Source organism: Argiope bruennichi, chromosome 4, assembly GCF_947563725.1.
Source record: "Argiope bruennichi chromosome 4, qqArgBrue1.1, whole genome shotgun sequence".
Lineage (NCBI taxonomy): Eukaryota > Metazoa > Arthropoda > Arachnida > Araneae > Araneidae > Argiope > Argiope bruennichi.
In genome coordinates, this window is record NC_079154.1 from 61,203,641 (window position 1) to 61,224,683 (window position 21,043).

General features: G+C 30.9%; 1 protein-coding gene across 2 annotated transcripts in view; it reads right to left on the minus strand.

Annotated features, from left to right (window-relative positions):
* Positions 1 to 242: 242 nt before the first annotated feature.
* The window catches only part of LOC129965522 (collagen alpha-3(VI) chain-like), a 60,743-nt gene continuing 39,942 nt past the window's right edge, over positions 243 to 21,043 (minus strand). The window contains exons 19-23 of one of the 2 annotated variants that reach the window (XM_056079492.1): positions 18,300 to 18,439; positions 14,353 to 14,464; positions 11,451 to 11,624; positions 7,205 to 7,441; positions 243 to 5,003 (exon numbers count right to left, since the gene is read on the minus strand). In XM_056079492.1, the coding sequence (XP_055935467.1) occupies positions 4,804 to 5,003; positions 7,205 to 7,441; positions 11,451 to 11,624; positions 14,353 to 14,464; positions 18,300 to 18,439 (863 nt within the window). In that variant the 3' untranslated portion in view covers positions 243 to 4,803. The remainder of the gene's footprint in view (positions 5,004 to 7,204; positions 7,442 to 11,450; positions 11,625 to 14,352; positions 14,465 to 18,299; positions 18,440 to 21,043) is intronic. The other variant, XM_056079493.1, reaches the window with a different exon arrangement.

The window sequence follows — 21,043 nt, forward strand, 5'->3', positions numbered from 1 at the left end:
GGAAAAGAAACTAAACTCAAATATATACAGTGTTTTTTATACTTTTATTTTTATAGCAGTAAAAGGCAAATTCATAAGCTAAATAATCTGTTAAATTTAAACTGAAGTTGGTTTGCACAAAAATAACATATAGATTCGTGTAAGATTATATGTAACATTTATAGTAATGAAATGATTTTTGTTTTTAGTTGGTTTAATGGATAAATAAAATTTGGTTAATTGTTTCTATTTATCAAGGATTGTAGAAGTAGACAATTTGGTAGAAACTGATGCATGTTAAAAACTATAAAGTGTTGCATTTTTATATTTATGGAATACATGCATCTTCTTATATTTTGCATATTTTTGATCCTTTGTTGAATTGTTTAATGTACAATATTCCATTCTTAAATTTGTATAATTTTTTTGTTAATAAAAATTAAATTTGACATGAAGCTATTTGGTCCTATTATTATTATCAAGGTCTGTTCAATAGTAAAATTATAAATTGAACAAAATTAACGAATTCACAAGTATTTGATGCCATTAAAAATAAAAATGAAAAACAAAATCATTTTTAGTTTAATTTTTATTTTACAATTGTTGATTGTAGATTACTCCTACTGTGTGGGCACAATTTTTTCACATTGGTAATATCCAACAAAGTCTTGATTTTAGCTGACAATAATTACAGATAAATGTTCCCCTGTCTTGTTTTGTTTATCACTTAGCCTAACTGGTGCCCATTCCTATTATAAGCATTTTTTAAATTTTATTTACTTATTCATTGTATGTTATTTGTTTATGATGGTCACTACTTATTCTAACTACGTCACTACTAGGGATTGCAATACCGGGATACCGAATACCGGTATTTTGAGCTATTTTTCAATTTTGTAATACCGGTATTCACAAGTTGAAATACCGGTTTTTCGGTATTTACTACAAATTTTTTAAATTGTCTCCACTATAGGTTCAGGGATCGCCAACATAACAAAATAGTATGCGTTTTTGTTTTTATGTCTCCCTAACGGGCGAAATTAATTAGCTAATTAATGGCTGAATTGCTTAAATCTAAATTGGAGAAACATGGATTATCCCTGAAAGAAAATATTGTATCCATAACGACTGACAGAGCAACAGTTATGAAAAAAGTTGGAAAATTGATTGGTGCAAATCAGCAATTGTGCTATGCTCATGGAATTCAATGAGGAGTAATAGATGTATTATACCAAAAAAATAAAGAACAGAAGAATCCAAATACTGTGGATATAGAAACTTCGGATTTCGACATTGAAGAGAGTAAAAGTGAGAGTGATATTGACAATGAAGATAATGACAATGTAATTGGTGAAGAAGATATTGCTAATGAGGATGAAATGTTAACCCATCAAGAATTGCTTCTTATAATTTATAAAGTTCGAAAAATTGTTAAGATCTTTAAACTTTTCGCTATATAAAATGCCATATTACAAAAATATATACTAACTGAAAATAAAACAGAATATATGTTACTAATAGATTCTAAGACACGTTGGAACAGTTTACTCCTAATGATGGCACGATTTTTGAAATCCAATCCAAAAAGCAATAATCGATTTAAACCTGTAAATTAATTTTTCAGATAGTGAATTCGACTTAATATCCAGAACTATATCAGCTCTACTTCCAATAAAACTGACTATAGAGGCATTATGTCGGAGAGATTTTAATTTATTAACATCTAATGTAACAATAAATTTCATGCTGCAGTCATGAAAGAACAGCACACATCACTATCAGAAGAATTATACATTACATTGAAAAATCGCGCAGAAGAAAGGCATACCGAAACAGAAAATGTCTTATGTTATTTACATAATTATAATAATTTTAAAAATGAAAATGAAAAAGAAGGAAAGAAAATAATAAATTCAAATCTAATTAAGTTTATAGTAAATTTTCTTAAAATTTTTTACCCGCAAACCTATTCACATTCAGAAGAATTCAGTTATCGAAGATTTTGATGACACTAATGTTGATAGTGAAAAGGAATTGTCTCTTGAACAAAAATTAGAATTAGCGATAGATAAAAAAAAATTTAACGAACCAAAATACAATACAGAAATCAGCTATCTCCAAAACCATCCGACGAGAAATTGATTTATTTGAAGATGAGGGATTTAGAGGTAAATACTTGGAAAAAGTATATCGCGCATTGCTAACACTATCACCAACTAGCGTAGATGCTGAAAGAGCGTTTTCGACAGCTGGTAATTTTCACACAAAATTACTTTCCAGGCTTAAAGACAGTACAATGGATGCATTATGTTTTTTAAGATCGCATTTCAAAAATTTGCAATAGTACCACAGACTGAATAGTGATATTTATACTTTTTTTGTGATTTAAATAAATAAGTTGTGACTTTTCTTTTTTGTGATTCTTTATATACTGTTATAATTTATAAGTTACATATTATTTTTTGTGATATTTACACTCTCTTATAAAACTGGCAAATAAAACAAAGAAACATCTGTGTTTTCTTTCTTTTTCTAAAATTTCTAATACCGGTATTAAAACCGGTATCCCGGTATTAAGATTTAAAAATACCGAATACCGGTATTGAAATTTTGGTCCGGTATTGCAATCCCTAGTCACTACAGAGATGCTATACAAATGGCAGGCTATTAGAGTACTCTAGTTTGGAATTCAAAAATTTATTATGAAATTCATCACTTGCAAAGATGGTTTTGCCATGAAAAGCTCCATTAAGTTGGTGAGTTTTTCCACCAATTTCACTTTGTAACCATGAGTTTTGTACTTCAGTAATTTCATATGCCATTTGCAGTTTTAAATATTAATTATATAACGATTTTCAGTATTCTGCTCTTTTGTGGTCATAGAAATTTTAATGACACAATCAAAATTTGTTGAATGTAGTAAATGCCTGAGTTAATTGAGTATAAAAAATACTGACATATACATGTCGTATAGCAAACGTATAGACTAAATGTTATAAATATTCATTATTATTTCATGAAATTGAATTATATTTTGTTCTTTGAATTACTTTTTAACTGAATACAATGTTCAGAAATAATAAAATAGCTGAAGAAAAAAGTTTGCAGCCGCCACTCTAGATGGTATAGTGCCTGTCCTGATATTCACACAAGTTTTATCAAATTGCTGAACTAGATAAAAATTCAAACAACCTTTTTATTTTTCTCCTAGACAAAAAATTTCAAGTGTATTACAATATAAAACAAATGTAAATGTAAAAACGGCCACAAAGCGATTTTGAAACTGAATTCATTTTATTACAAACAATTTTGTGAAAGATTAAAAAAAGTTTTTACATTTTTGGCCCTTGCCTCCGTAAAAGAAGTTTAGAAAGATTTAAAAAAAAAAAAAAAAAAAAAAAAACCCAATAATAATAAAAAAAAACATTTCGAAATTTTGAGGAATCTCTATATTTTTTCAGGTCATATATGTCCCAAATAATCCAATTGTTAATTGTTCTTGCATGTGAAAACAACAATAAAAAAGTGTTATTTGGCACTAAAATTTTGGATTTTTTCTTTACAAGTAAAATTCGAATTTATCTCAATTATGTTGAATGAAGTCTGTGTATTTATCTATGCACGTTACTTGAAACTTCATAATTAAAAAATGCAGCAAGTTAAATGTATAAAACTTGTAATACATTTAGACTTGGTATGTCATTTTATAACTTGGATTAAGGTTTATATCAAATTTTGGACTTCATCCTCTTAAAGGTTAACTAAATGCCAATTAGTCGCTTTATGGATAACTGAAAGCAATAATTCAAAAGAGGCCAAAAGTTATATAAATGAAAGTTTTTATGCGATCTTTTTATTTTTCTTGAATTTCTAATTGAAATTATATATATTGGCCAAATTTAGAAGACAGTTGGTCAAAGAATAGATGTTCAAATGCATATTTTCTCTGATTTTGACCGGATAATTCTTGCGTGTATGTGTATGTACTGTATTCTTGCGTCTATGTATGTTGTATAGCATGGTCTTGTCAAACGCCCAGTTATCGAATGTTTTATTTATATTTCATAAATAACACCCCTTTCTTACCCTTTTCTCTGAATATTTTACATTAATAATGATAATGACGGGTGATTAAGATGACTCTTAAGTGTTTCCAGGATTCTTTTTATCAACGCTCTTCTTGTATTTTAAATTTCATAGGAAAAACAGGTTAAAAATATTCTGTTGATAAAAACAATGATGCGATTGCTCCCTTCAGTGTCTGCAGTTAGAGCCGCAGTCATCTGGTGGTGTAATCATGGGATAACATCTCGGGGTCTAAATCCGACTCCATGGAAAACCAACCATATATGTATTGATAATATATGTTGAAGATCTTGCTGTTGGATTGTATGGCGTACAATTATTTAGAAATGCATGTAGGCTCTAGTGTGATCCTTGCCATATGAATATGATTTTATACTAAAATATCTCTCTTAAAACTGACCACGTTATTTCAAACCAAGACTTCAGTCTGACTAAATTAAATTAATCGAGGCAACATTATGGGAAGGAATTTTTGCATGCTGTTTTGTCTGATGGAAGGAGATCTAATTGTGAAGCATTTTTTATTGGCTGTCATAAGTATGATGGGATTGATTAGAAAGTGGATTTTTCAGCATAATATCGTGTGTACTTTTTTAAAGAAGTGAAAGAACTCGAAGACTGTGGTATCTTGCTGGATAATAATAACCATCAACTTGTCATTGGGATGAATGGTGTAATCGACTTAGATGGTGAGAACAACGATGTTATTTAATCTTTACAAATGATTCATTGCTCTCTTTAATTTTTGAGCGAAATGTTGCTGATCACCCAATCCACCAATTTGTGAACGTGCGTGTAGTACCCGTAAGTTTTCGCTAATCCACAACCTAGACCCCAACTGACGATTCCAACTTGAGTCCAGTAGGTGTCCCCATCTTCATTCAACCAGGACTGCATCACAGGGCCTCCACTATCTCCTGGACAAGTGTCATTACCTCCTTGAAGATAGAGATGGGGGGAAAAACTATTGTAAATTAAAATTTAATTCCAGACAAATTAGTTAAAAAAATCTTTTAGTTATAATTCAAAATGGTTTTTATGTGGTAAAATAAAGTATGATATATTTAGTGACGGTCCGCTAAAAAAGTATCCAGACACTACTCGTTATTCCGAAACTAATTATCGCACAATTGAACTGTAATTGCCTGTCACAGTTTATTATAAGTGGATAAATATTTTTTCAGAGAAGGAAACATATACAAGTGGTAATAATTAAAGTGGTTCTATTCAGACCCCTCTAGAACCCATTCTAACCATCGGATTTTTATGAAACTTGGTGTACACATTATATGGACCATGGGTGGGGAGGAATGCTGCAATAAAAATAGTTCATATTTTGACAATCAGAGGGCATTTTAAAAATTCTTTATACATATTAGTGAAATCTATAAAGAGATTTGGAGTCAGAACCTGAAAATCATTCTGCGTGTCTTTGCCATTGTTAATCATGTCTTTACAGAAAAAAAAAAAAAAAAAAAAGATCGAGCTTTATTGGTAAAATTGGGTTACCAAAACGGCTGCACTACATGGATATCGTCGTTTAAAGAGATTGTGAAAATGTTGAAAGATGGTTTGATAAAGTTGATTATGAAATTTGAAGAGACTGGGGACTTGGGTGTGCTGCCAAGAAGAGGACGGAAAGAAGTAGCACTGCTGTAATTAAAAGAGCCCCCAATTTCAGCTATTCTTCAGCATGTGCTCGAGCGGTATCACGTGAGTTGCCGAACCCGTGGTATACAATACGAAAAATTCTGCGATTCATTTTAAAATGGTGTTCGTATAAGATCCACTTGGTGTAAATGCTGCCACCAAACACGCTATGAATTTGCTTGCCGATTTTTGGCGGGAATGGAAGTTGATGACTCTTGGCCTTAGTAAATTCTATAGTCTGGTGAGGTATACTTTTCTTTAGATGGAGCTGTGAATAATCAATATTGCCGCATATGGGGTGCTTCACTTCTTAATGAACTGCACCAATAACAATTGATTACGTGATTGCTTGGTGTGGATTTACTGCTAATTTTATCCTTGGATCGTTTTTCTTTAAAACTCTCACTCCTCCAGGTCCTAAATCATGCTCTGGCACGAGTGCACGGTACAGTGAACTCCTTGGAATGTAAGCCATTCCTGCTTTACAGGAATATCAGTGTTTACAGACAGTGTCTTCATGCAAAATGGAGCAACTCACCTCACTGGGCGCCAAGTCAAAGAGTTGCTTCGTGCTAACTTTGGCGATAATCATGTAATATCCAAAGCTTTACCGGATGCCTGGTTTGCTCGTTCACCCGACTTAAATCCCTGTGATTTCTGGTTGTGGGGATTGCTAAAAGACCGTATTTATGGAAAAGGAGTTAGGACTTGACCTGAGTTGTGATCATTTGCTGCAGTCCCTGGATGGTTTCTTTGCGCTACCATTGAAAACGCTATAATGCGCTTTCAACATGTAATTCATATCATTTGGCCACACGCAGAGTACATTCTGCAATTGAATAAATTTTAATGATTTGACAGATTTTTTTGCCTCTTTTAGGCCTGTTTTTATTGCAGAAGTCTTTTTCCCATGGTCCATATAATGTAAATACAAAGTTTAATCAAAATCCGATAGGCAGAATGGATTTTAGAGGGGTTTGAACTGGGTCTCTTTAATTATAACCACCCTGTATGCGTTTAGTTTTACAAAAACTCAATTTTAAAAATTGGAACGCCCATTTCTGAATATGTATCTAAATTCTTCACATTAAAATAGTTCAAGTACATATAATATTTTATAATTTTGAGTAAACGGTATCAATTATAAATATTTGAAATTTTAATGTTAAATGAGAGTTTCATTTTTCTCAATATATTTTCAAGATATAGTGAATCTTTGACCGTAATTCTTATTTTGATTTAAAATATTCACTCAATACGAAAGACAAAAACTATGCATTTTTTTAATATATGAAAGTATAAAGTATACTTTTTTACTAGTTTTAAATTCCTAAATTAAACATTTTTTATTAAAACTTAAAAAAAAAATGAATTGAAATCAAATTTTGAAACATTATTGTTTAACATTTTATCCACTTCTGTCAAAAGATTATTAAAGATCCTCATTTCGAATAGAGTTCTTGCTTTATACACACATAGAATAACTCACCTTTTCCATCTCCGGCGCAAAACATACGATCACTAAATGCGCTTTCACGTAACAAATAGAAGAAAGCTTCTCTACTTCGGCACCTTTCTCGAGATTGAATTGGAAGTATTATCTCTTTTAGTATGTCGGGGGGCTGATATTCTACTTGTTCCATAATCCGCATGATCCTTGTCAGTCCCCATCCTATAGCTACTACATGTTCTCCTGGTTTGTAAAAGCTTGTATCATGCAACAATTCTAAAAACATTTGAAAAAAAAGATAACTAGCTACTACTACTTTTGTAAAAATAAAAAGGAATATATATATATATATATATATATATATATATATATATATATATATATATATATATATATATATATATATATATATATATATATATATATTTCTAGACAAACACAGCTAACACACATCAGTACACGACAACAAACAGTAGGTCACAAGTAGTAATCGGTAGTAATAACAACCACAGCACACAAAGCGGCCAGACAGAATTCAGCAGGAGGAGGGAATGTATGTACAATGCTTCACTCTGTGGTCTCTCCAAACGTCTGCAATTCACCACTGTCTCCTCGCTTTAGCTGTATCCAACTGTCGACTCAGTACAGCATGACTTGATATTGCTTCTACAATAAACACTAGGACTCGGCACACAATTCAATTCATCAATCGCTTGAGCTCCACACAACGCTTGCTCTCCGCCGGACTGATCCAACTATTCTGCCGTTTCTTTCCAGGGCTAAGACTGCCGGCCTTTTATAGTTTCCGGGAGTTGGGCACAGAAGGTTCTGGACCAATCAGGCGTGTCTTGGTTCCTGTTGCTCAATTGCTAAAATTCTGGAAGTTTCCAGTAATATCTATTTTGTCACCAAATTCGTCGCCAAGTCTCTAAATGGTCGTCAAGTTTGTTGCCAGCTCTGAGATCTCTGATGCGGCATCCGATTAACACCCAACAGAGCTAACTGTAAAACGGTCTTTTCAGTAATTGAACTGACCTTGCTGAGAAGCCACATTATAGGTTTGTAACAATATTATATATATATATATATATATATATATATATATATATATATATATATATATAAATCACAATTGATTATACGACTCGCACACTAAGGCACACGTAAATATTTATTAATATCGTTGACAGTTTATGACTTTAATACACCAAAACTACTAGGGCTCTCATCGTGCTTCACTGTCACCTAATTAGATAGTGGTGTAAATAATGTATATTAAGGATTTTATATAACATTAAAACCAAGGGAAGTGGTTTCCTCAAAATTTTCTCGTATACTCTATAATAAAGATCTTTTCTCTCTTAGCATAAAATTGTGGATCTTGGATAATTTGCATGGCATTGGTGAAAATAGTTACGAAATACAGATCTCTTGTGTAAATGTAGAATTTTTACGAAATGTATATGAGAATATAGTGGACACATTTTTGTTGGCTGATTGATACCGAAATTTTACACGAAATTGCAGCTGTAACGAATACACCAAATCTCACACACCGAATCTCATTGATTATGAGTTACTGTGTTTAGATGCACACACCCACAGCCGGACAACCATTTGACATATTTGATTTAGAATTTGATAATTATCTATATTTTAGATGTTGATTTTGTGTATTAATTCTTATTTATCTAACTCTTTGCGTTATGTAGTAATCAAATTCATTTGTACTGGAATAGCCAAATAGATAGACGTCCTGTGAATAGATTTTGTGGAAAATTTAATAAAAATCTACTTATTTGGTCGTAATTTCATATACTAAATTCAATCGTCTAGCTGAAAGCGTTTCTAAATTATTGTTGAGTTATTACAGATAGACAGACATAATGTCAAAAATAGGTTTTTTCTGAAGTGTGGAAATTCGTGAAAATCTCGAGATCTTGGGCAAGGACGTGATAATACCAACAATGTTGATATTTATTTTCAGAATCCTGCATACTAGAGTTGAGTGCAAAAGAAAACCAGTATTTAACTGCAAGTTCTTAGCGAACAATATCTATAATAGAGCCTATTGGAGTGCGATCTTTGGCCATTAATCGCTAAGATGCGATTAATACAGAAGTATCAAAAAATTGAATATGTACTTTGTGACTGCTTTTTCCCGACCGATGAATAGAAACCAGACGATTGTAGTTACTGTTCGTCAACGGATTCTGAGACGACCACATTTCGACGATTCCATCTCATTAAGGGGTGAGAGGCGGAACGATAAGCCGGTATTCACCTTTGAACTTGGATTTTCCCCATTAGACACTTTTTAGTTCAATTTTTTTTTCACGTGTATGTGAGTGTTGTGTCATTTCAGATCGCATTTTATTTTAGCTAAATATTTCATATTGATATAGCTAGTTCTAGTGGTAAAAAAGCTTTCAGGAGTGGTAAGAAGAAAATTTTATACAATATCCTTAAATATTGTGATCAAGAAGCAGAAAACGGGGATCTTAAAATAATGCCGGAAAAATTCAATAACATATAAAAAAGAAGCATTTTAATATAATAAAGATCATTGTTATTTTGTAAAAAAGTAATTACCAAATTTTAAGAACAGAAATTTTTTATTTATTTTTCATAATTTAATGTTTATGTCCCTTATATTAAATAAAAATTGCTCTGAAATATTTTACTGTGCTTTTTTTCTTCTGTATTACTAATTATCTGTAATGTTTTCGTCTCATAAAACCGCTGGTCTTCATTGTTAAATGTGAACATCTCCTCCTTTCATCTTTCCTTTCACCCTTATTTTGACGAATTAAACCCATCCTAACGCATGCGCAAAAGCGCGGAGGGTTTTACAATCCGTTGTCGAACGGTACAAGATCACATACGAAATTTCTTTTAGTTATGCCATTATCGCATTTATATGCATGTGTTAGAAGAGACCGATAGGTGGTTTTCTCTTGGCAAATGTGGTTCAAAATTTGATATGCATTTACAATTAAGGTATTAAAACTTGAGTACCAAATTTTATCCATTTGTTGTGTGATAGAATAATCGAGTTTACATACATTGGAATTTATTGCAATAAAATGACAAAATCTTGTTTATTTTTTAATTAATGGAAATTGCAATTAATTTTTGGTTTTTGAAATGTCGATAGTGATATTTTATTTTTCTCATTTTGCAGTGCTTTTCACATGTGACAAATTTTTTGTAGATCTGTGTAACAAATACAGATTGTTTTATATATACAGATTTAAACAATTTTATTCATATAATTCATTCTATTATATTTCTTTTTTTTTCTCTTCATTATATGAAAACTCATATCAAAATGCCGAAAAAAAATTATACTAAAAAGGGCATATATTATATAATGTAGGTGTAGAATTTTCGTTTCAAAGTGTGACAGTCCAAATGTTTCATAACTTAAAATAATTAATTGCAAACTTGAAAAAAATATTTTCGTTTCTATCATAACAATTAAAGGCGAAAGTTGCAAATATAGCGTAAGACATTAAATAAAGTTATGCAATGCAACATGAAAGTTGTAGTTAAACGGCAATATGACATACAATATTATATTTTTCATGTGGCTGTGATGTAAATAAATTGCCTGTTGAGAATTTTTAATGTAAACTGATTTTGTCTTGAAGGAAATAATTTGAAGTTTTCATAGCTAATGAATGCGATGAACTGTAAATGAGAATCAAGTTCATTTTGTACAATTTTGAATATATACAATTGTTAAAAACTCACACAGAAACTTCTTTCAAGCTTAAAAGAGATATTTTCCGAAATATCTTCTATTATATTTAAAGTTTCAAATGGTGTTAAAATTTCTATGCAATAAAGAACACCGTGAAATAATCGACTTTGTCGCTAAGGGATCAAATAAAGTTAACTGAAAAGAGTAGTATAGAAATATATTTTTGAAATGATGTTATTCTCCCCCTCCCCCCATATGTCTTAGTTCATTATTTTAAATATATTATGCAACTGGAAGTTGGTTTAAAAAAAAGAAACTCTTAAATGGTTGAAATTTTAGCATTAAATAAAAGATAAAATGTATTATCCAATCAATAATTAAAAAAATTATTAGATAATCTGCAAACACAGGATGCCTATTTATTAAAAAAAATATTTTGAATACATCTCAATCTATATTATCTCTCTCTCTCTCTCTCTCTATATATATATATATATATATATATATATATACAAAAAATTTTAAGGTATTTCTCTATGTGTTGTTTAGGTGTTTCTTTAAGAACTGTTTTAAACTTACCTCGAGGTGGCAAACATATTGGTCGAACTAAGGAGTTGAACTTAATAGGTGTTTTAAGCTGTAGTAAGGCGATATCATAATCAAATACTGGCCCAGAACGATAGTTTGGATGGATGAGGATTTTCTTTACTCCAGATTCCTGTAAAGATGATTGATTTCTCACATCAATCTGACCTAAAAAGAAATATTTATTTTTAAATATAAGATACTTCATTGAGTTTTTTTATTCTTCTGATTAAGCTTGCATTACGTTGAACATTCTATTGAAAAATTTCACAGATACTTGGTTTTTTTCCACTTAAATTTGTCTTTCATCTGTTTTACCTTATTATTTTATATCTCACTTTGCAGTCAATTTTTTTTCGTTCTCTTTTAAAGAACAGCACTGTCAGTGAATGTATCGAGAGTTTTGTTTTGTTTCTTTCTGTAGAGTTGGACAGTAAATGTTTTGAGTTATTGTGATATAGTCACCAAATTGTCTGATATGTTCCAAAACATGAGGTGTTTTAATAGGGAAGAGTGAAACAAATATGTTTTTGGAGTATCGGATTATAAAAGGGTTCATAAGTTGAATAATTATATGTTAATGAATGAAAAAAAATATTGAAAACATTATGAATTGAAAAAAAAAAAATATTGAACTTGAATTTTTAATCCGTGCAAAGAACCTAAAATTTGGAAAATACGGTATCCCTTTCCCAAAATTTTAGTTCTATTCTAAAACAATACAGAGAACATTTCTAGTTTCTTATGGACAATTCAGTACACTCTCGAGTATCCGATTCTTAGCTGTCCGCCTTCCGTACTCTCCGGTCTGCTTTTTCAAAAGCTAAAAACTGTAAGTTTTGACTCTTATCTTAGGGTTACCATTTCATATCTTTGAATCATTTATTAGTGAAAAATTTTGAGTCAATTTACTCAAGAACTAGGCCTACGATTTATGCTAATGTTTTGTTTATGTTTCCAGCATTTAAGTCAGGCATTGCAGAATTTATGTTGAAATGTGAACAGTTTATAGCCTTAAACTTACTTTTTATCTTAAATTTTTTTGAAACGTGCAGTGCAGTATATAAATATATAAATAAGCTAGCAGTACAGAGCCTTCTATTTACCGCAACAGCTTCTATGATTCACAGAAACACGGCTGCGTTCACATAATATGTGGCTTGAAATAAATGGAGGGCTTAGTACTCAATAAGAAGCGATAAAATATTATTATTAAAGTGAGTTTTGGTGTAAAAACTTAGTCTTCTGGTATTGGTGGGCAAAGAAATGAGTTCATAGAACTTTGGCCTATTCGGCTTTTTTGTTATCCGTCCTCCCGCCACATTTGGCCGGATACTCGGGAGTGTACTGTATATATTTTAATTGCCTTGTGTCTTATATTTAAAAGTCATAGATTACATTTTGAGTTTACAAAAAAAAAAAAAAAATCTTAAGTTATTGAATTGAGGTGAAAAAAGTTATTGAATTGAGATTTTTTTCCCTCTTTGCTAATAGAAACCTTACGGTATTTTAAATGGTAAAATAACTCTAAAGATCGTATATAAGGCCTCTTAAGGTTATAGATTCAAAATGATGGTATTTTTTCCCCACCTTTTTCAATTTTCTCATTTTGCTTTCCAGAGAAAAACAGAGAAATAATAACTAAAATATAGACGTTGCGAATTTTAGAATAGAGGTAACCAATGTGTGACGGAAGTTTTGAACTCTATAAACGAAATATTTTATCATTAGAAAGTTTACGAAAGAATCAGAATTGTGATAAAATGACGCGTGAATGAAAAAGACGGGTAATGACATAAAAATTAAAATGTTCTCACATGATAACTTGAAATTTGCAATCGTAGATTTCATTTTTTTTTATTGTTATGTATTGTATTTACTTTTTAGAAAAATTATATTTCATATTTATTTCATTTGCAATATTATTTAATTTATTTTTAATTTAAGCTTTTGTTAATGGATGGCAACTTGTTGATAAAAGTTAATTTTTTCTCATTTACCTCTCACGTTCACGTGCAGGTTAAATTTTATTTTTATTTCGTGCGAGCTAAAATGCTGATAAATATGGTTAAATTATTTTTAAAAAAATCATTTAAAAATAAAAATTTAATTTGTAATTCAAAATTTTAAGTGAATGGCAACATTGTAGCCATTCTTTTAAGTTTAGTGAGAGTGGCAACGCTGTTGTAATATTCCAAAAAATAAAAATATGTCGATTAAAAAAATGGTTGTTCGCTTCTTGCTTTTGTTAAGAATATCTACTTTATTGCGAAGAATTTGGGATTCAAATAAAGTGAGAGACATTAGCAACCAGATAATGTAAAACATAACTCTTATTGTGAGATATATAACGTATGAATTATTTGTGACTGTTTAGTAAATGACGTTTTCGACTGTACGTTAAATAATACTTGTAATATAATTTTTTGTTGTAGTTAAATGGGTGTTTGAGAGACACAATTATATAAATTTAGACTTTTATGTAAATTTTGGGCTAAATCCTAGGGACGGGTTCCGTCAAATTTGGCGCCAAACTTTAAAGATAAAGTCGCCAGCGTCTCTTGAAAATCGTCATAATATTGAGATATAAAATTCTGAAGATTACAGCGTCCACGATGCTTGGCGAGAAAAATTTGGCTGAAAATCGCCAAATGGTACCCGTCTCTAGAACTGCACCAAATTTTGATTTATATATACTTTTATCCCATTTTTAGAATGCGCATTAATATTTTAAATTAATGTCATTTTAGTTGTGCATTAATATCTTCAATTAATATTATTTATTTGTTAGTCAAGTATTTAATTTTGGCTTTGAGTTCATTTTTAAATGATTTTTAGTTAATTACTTCGTTTCTATTCATATGCCAATTCCTTTATTTTTTTAAATATAACTTACCTAATTTAACTAGTATTTCCCTTTCTTTCACTCTTCTATGGTGATTCGCATACAAGCAATGAGCTGCAGTTAATATAAATTTTTCATGTATAACAGAGCCACCGCAAAGAAACTGCAGGGCAGAAGAATTCTTTTAAGTATAATGATGTAAATATAACTAACGCAAATGATGATATATTTAGAAATTAATAAATAAATATAAAAATATATTAGTATACAACCAAGTATTCATATTATAATTTTAATTAGGATTCATATTAGTACTCTTTAGATATACAAGTATTCAACTTTATTCCTACTAATATATATATATATATATACGATTTGTTGGTCGATGAAATAAACACAGTTCTCTGGTAACGGACAACGACGACTTTTGTTAAACACAAAGAAGACAAGAACATGCAGACGACAAATATACAGCCGAGACGAACGCAGGCAATACAAAGCAGCACATTACAACAAACTGTAACCCACAAGTAGTAATCGGTAGCAATAACAACCGCAGAACGCAAAGCGACCAGACAGAATTCAGCAGGAGGATGGAATGTACGTAGTTTCACTCTACAACCTCTCCAAACGTCTGCAATTCTCCAGTGTGTCCAACTGTCGCTTTAGCTGTACCCATCTGCCGCCTCACTGCTACACAACTGACTACTTTTCACACGACTTGATACTGCTTCTACAATAAACACCAGGATTCGGCACACAGCTCAATTCAGTAAACGCTTGAGCTCCCCACAACGCTTGCTCTTCGCTACACTGATCCAATTATTCGCCTTTCACTCTTTCCACGATTCAATACACGACTGACTTCGGCATGAGACTGTCGGCCTTTTATAGTTCCTGGAGGCGGTCAGAGAAGGTTCTGGAATAATCAGGCATATTTCGGTTCCTATTGACTCAATCGCTAAAATTCTGAAAGTTTCCGGTATTATCTATTTAGTCTCCAAAGTCGCCAAATTCATTGCCAAATTTGTCGCCAAGCTGTGGGATCATTGACTCGGTACCCGATCAGCATCCAACAGAGCTGATCGTAAAACGGTCTTTCCGGTGATTGAACTAACTGTGTTGGGAAGCAACATTACAGTTTTGTAACATTATGTACATATGATTATTACATAATTTATTAAAATTTAAATATGTGTTTGGCATTAACTTCGATCATTTTCAAAATTATTTTTTAACAAACATAAAATAACAAATATATTAAAATTTGTCTCAAAAATGATATAATTTAGGTGTAGAATATTTTTTTTTGAATTTTTATAATTATTTTAAAAATATTTTTCCCATTATTTTAAACTACATCTTACATTGTTTTAATGAAATTCAAACCGATTAAATTGGTTTTTCAAATGTTCTATAGCAGGGTCTTCTTTTCTTGGTGAAAGTTAATAAAGAAAGATTGAATTTATTATGTGCTTTCAGAAAGATCTTTATCTTTACTAATAATACATTTGGATGTATATGCTAGAATTCTACAGAACACATTGTTAGACCTGGATTTAACATAATTACCTCTGCTATGTTTTAAGAGATCAAAATATGCATTTTGAAATGATTTTAAAAATTTCAGTTAAAAATATAGTGCAATTTTGACGTTCTTCCATCATATTTCAGCAATTTTGCTAGCAATAAAATGATTGTTACATCATATTAAAATTAAAAAAAAGAAAAAATTTCAATTGTACTAATTTAGTGTAGAGCAATTTGTTAGTTAGTTTATTATTAGTTAATTAAAAAATATATTTCACTCATACTTTACAACAATATATTTTACAGTTGTAAAGGAATTCAAATTATTTCTATTGCTATTAGAATATTTTATAATGGTATTTCTTCTTTTATTGATGGGGATCGCGGTGACCTGGTGGTAAGGTCTCGGCTTCTAAACCGGAAGGCTTCATGCTTGATTCCATGGAAGAACTGTCGTGTAAGCGGGCCTGGGGCACACCAAATCCGTGGGGGCTAAACGTTTTCCCGCTGATATGGTGTGGAAGCTTGGGGAGGGGAGTGCCAGCTCAAGTGTCGTCCTCATTATCTGACAGTGGCTCAAAATTATGAGGTCTCTCTTAAAACTGAGTGTCGTTGCTTTAAAACGGGATGTTAATATAAACAAACGAAACTTCCTTAATTGATGATGAAGATATGAAGTTACGGTTCATCTATCTATAAAGTGTAGTTTTCCATTTAAAGCATTCTTTTAATATTTTTTAGAAATTTTGTTGTTTTTATAGTTTAGGTTTAGTTTTAGAAATATCTTTTGATAAAATATTTTTAAAATTCATTAATTTTTGAAGACTACTACTTGTTCTTACAAAAGAATTGTGTGTATAAATGTATTTTATATGTCTTATTGCTTAAAAAAATACTTTCCTGTATTACTTTTTGGTTAGGTTTTAATTGGGGAGCAAGCGAAAAATTGCTAAATAATTTACACCTGTGCCAAAAAAAAAAAAAAAAAGTTTTAGTGTTAGGTTGTTTGTAGGTTGACGCAGATCTTGGCGACGTTTTTAGGCGCACGTTTAAACTATTTGGCTAACTTTCGCTTTCACCCGGCTAACCGCAAAATACCTTTCCTATTTCCTATATACCTGTCCTATGCATATCCTATTGAATTTAAGAGAGTTTTTATTGAATAATGCTCTGAAATAATACATAATTATATAAAACATCATGTAGTATATATGAAACTTCAATATTGAACGTTTCTGCCATCTATTTACAAATTTTTAATAAACCTGTTTAGTCTTTCTTTTATGAATTTTTTTTTTGTATAGTTGAAGTTTAATCACTTCCCTTTCAAATTATTCAAAAGCATGGTGTCTCTATATAAAAAGATTGAAACTAAAAAAATTCTTACATCAGAATTTTGATGACTATTAATATTTTAGAGCTTTCTAATTCCGAAAATCTGACGCATTATACAAGGTGGCCATAAAATAATTTTTCCTGTTTGGCGACTTCTTCAATGAATGAATGAGATGAAACCACATTTTATATACAGACTGTAAAAAGCATGCAAAAATAAATTCCGCAAAAAAAAAAAAAAAAAAAGTTGTCGATGGGTGAAATATTGGCTTTATACTTGACTGTTGATGTATGCTTAATATGGGCCCTACCTTACCTCAGCATGCTTTACTGGTAAAGCTATTCTACAGTAGACAGTGTAATGCTGTAGCTGCTCTTAAGCAAACCTGCATGTCTTGAAAGAGAATATAAGACGGGCTGTTATGAACATCGTAATTGATAATTTACACGCAACATACACCTTTTGCAGTATGCTGTACACAGAGAAGGTAAGAATATTGAAAATGTTCCACGGCGTCCAGAGGGCCTTAATATTGATAAGTGAAAGATTATTTTCTGTGAATTTCCGGAATTCATTCATAACCGTATTTCCACAGAGTCAATATTTCCCCTATCTGCAACTTCTGGTACTAATTTTTTTTTTCGTGGAATTCATTTTTCCATGCTTTTCACACTCTGCTTATGAAACGTGGCTTCATTTCGCTCATTCATTTTAACTGCAGATGCCGCCAAACAGGGAAAATTATTTTATGGCCACCCTGAATATGAAAAATCAGTACGCCAGTATATTGAACTGGTATCATTGGAAAGTTGATTTTTAAACTTTAATATGGTTTAAAAATTGTTTACCATGAATTATTTTATTTGAAATATCCTTTGATATCACTGAAACTTAAAGCTGCTATAAATAAAAATAAATAAAAGTAGTACAACGGTACAGAACAAAGTTATATTATTGGCAAGCGAGAAAATTTAGTTTGTATCATAGAAAATTAGAAGTGAAATTGTTTGTAGAAACAGTTATTTGGATAATATTATGGGAAGTTGACTCAGAGCTTACTGGTTGGTGAGTATAAGAAAATTGCTTTACGAACTTAATTTTTCGAAAAAATAAAAATAGGATAGTTATTTACTTCTGGATGCAAATCTTGTCTGACAGTGTATAAAGCTGCCATCCAAGGCCACGGGTCGATAATTTTTCGTCCACCAACGATTTTTCCGCGACCAACGTTATTCCCCGACTTTCTCGGGTATACACCACATGTCGTATAATCTAAAAAAAATCGAGAATGGTATTTAAGAAAGATCAAAAATTCAGCGTCAAATATAAAATTATAAATGTAAAAATTTATGATATAAATTTGTCTTATGTTCGATAACCATAAACCCAAACTGAATCTTGGAATCACTGCAAGTCAGAAGTCTGCATGTCTCTTTCTTCGATTCCAAGTGAACATTATAATTAAAAAAGTGAAAAGCTCGATAGATAAAATTTGGCACACAGATTTGTATCTGAAGCATAGGTCTGCATCAAAAAACGTCTCCTTCAAAAGATTGACCGTTTGTCAGCCTGTATATTCACATGAATATGAGATCGACAACTGAATTACACAACGACTTAGATAAATTAAATTGGTACACAATATTAAAATCTAATATGCAGAGCCGTATTAGATTTTGATGTAAATCTGTCGAAGTATTGATTGTTGATGTATATTTTCTCATGCATATAAATGTGATGGTTGAAAAATGTAACGATTTAAATAAATAAAATTTGTTACATGATTTTGTTACTATGTAATTCTATGCCAAATTTTGATTTCAATCGATCAAAAATAAAACGTCAAAAACGTATATTTCTTTTTTTATGCAATAATATGAAGCAGAAGCTCTTCATTGGAAAGATTCTTCATTCTTTGATTAAGGAAGGGAACAAAAATCTTAGTATTCATGGTTTTACTACCTTATCCAAAATTCGGAATTTTATGGCAGGGGAGCAAGAAAGTTTAGCGCACATCATCCTTAATGGTTATATATTTGATTTGGCTGTAAAAAAATTGCCAATCTCCTCGTCCAGGGCTCCAATTTGCTGACTTTTTAACATTTTTTTTTTTTTTAAGATTTTCTTTTTATCAAAGTTTTGTTATGTCGCGAATAGCTCAAAATTGTAACATTAACTGGATACAGAATAAGGGATACATGGTATCGAAAATTCTTTAATAACGAGTCAAATAATTAAAGGGAACATTAATTATAGGGTGCATGTGTTAAAACACCAATAACAGTATATGTATGTTTAAAGAGGAACTCAAAAAATACTTTTGCTACTATTGACGGTAATGAGCTGTAGCAGTCAGTAAGTACAATGGCAAATCTTTTAAGTATTACATGGAAACTGACCAAAATAGGCTTATATTCGAAAATTTCTAAATCAAATGTAAACCCTATCTAAAATCAATTCTAATCTGAAATTTTTCCATATTGAACCAATATAAGTCTAAATGTACAACGTTGAGATTATACAACATCCCTAAAAACTGCATTTATTTTGAAACAAAATTATAATTTCAATACGCAATTTCTTTAAATATGCCAAATGAAGCACATCTGAATAATATGTCAGCTGTAGTCCTTATAAAAATCATTAGATACAGTACACTCCCTAGTACCGGCCTAATGTGGCGGAAGGACTGGTCGGATAACAAAAAAGCCGGATACACCGGAGTTCTATGAATTCATTTCTTTGCCCACCAATATCAGAAGACAAAGTCTTTATCCAAAACTCACTGTTCTAATAAGTATTTTTTCTCTTCTTATTGAGTACTAAGCCCTCCATTTATCTCAGTGTGAAAACAGCCGCGGCCCGGTGAATTATGGAAGCAGTTGCCGGTAACGTGTCGGGTTAAAATAGAAAGAGCTGTACTGGTAGTTTATATACTGCACTGCACTTGAATTTATTAAAGAAAAAGTAAGTTAAAGGATAAAAATTGTTCATATTTTAAAATAAATTCTGTATTAGCCAACTTAAATGCAGGAAACATTAACATTAACTAATTCTTAAGAAAATTGGCTCAAACTGATTTTATTTTTCATTGATAAATTATTACACACATATGAAAAGGTAACCCTGAGTTAAGAGTCAAAACTTAGTTTTTAGGTTTGAGAAAGTCTTTAATAGATGACTGAATAGACGTCTTGCCTTTCTCATTTAATTACAATAAAAGAAAACTAGGCCGGATAGTCACGAACTGGAAATTCGGGAGTGTATATTGTACTTTGCAATAACTTTATAGAAATACTTTTTAAGAAAATATTAAAATAGTAGTAAGTATATAAGAGCGGAAAAATCTAACAAACATAAAATATTGTTCAAATTTTGAGATTAAAATCTGCATCTAAGCTATCTGAATATGGAATAAGATATTTTAATAAATGCTTCATTTGAACAAAAGTAATCCAAGCAAATTACCTCGAAATCGATCTTTTTAATCTATATCTATACTTATAAATAAAGCTCAATGTGTGTGTGCGTGTTGGCGCTCTACAGGCCAGGTCATTTGACCTACAGCTACTAAATTTGGTACATGTATAACTTAGAAGTCGGAAATGTGCACCTGGGGTCCCTTTTTTTGAATTTTTAATTCGAATTTTAATTATTAATTAAAAACTAACTTTCCCGCCAAAAAAAAAATCTTCCATTTTCCCCACCGCCAAATGAGTAAGGCTTCAGTTTTTCCCCAACAGTAATGAGGCTAGGGTTAACATTTTTCGGACACTTATTTCTAACGATTCTGTTTATTTTCTTAGTGTTTGATGCATTTAAAATTAAACATTGTTAATGAATCGATCTGTTCATGATGAATCTGAGAAAATTTTG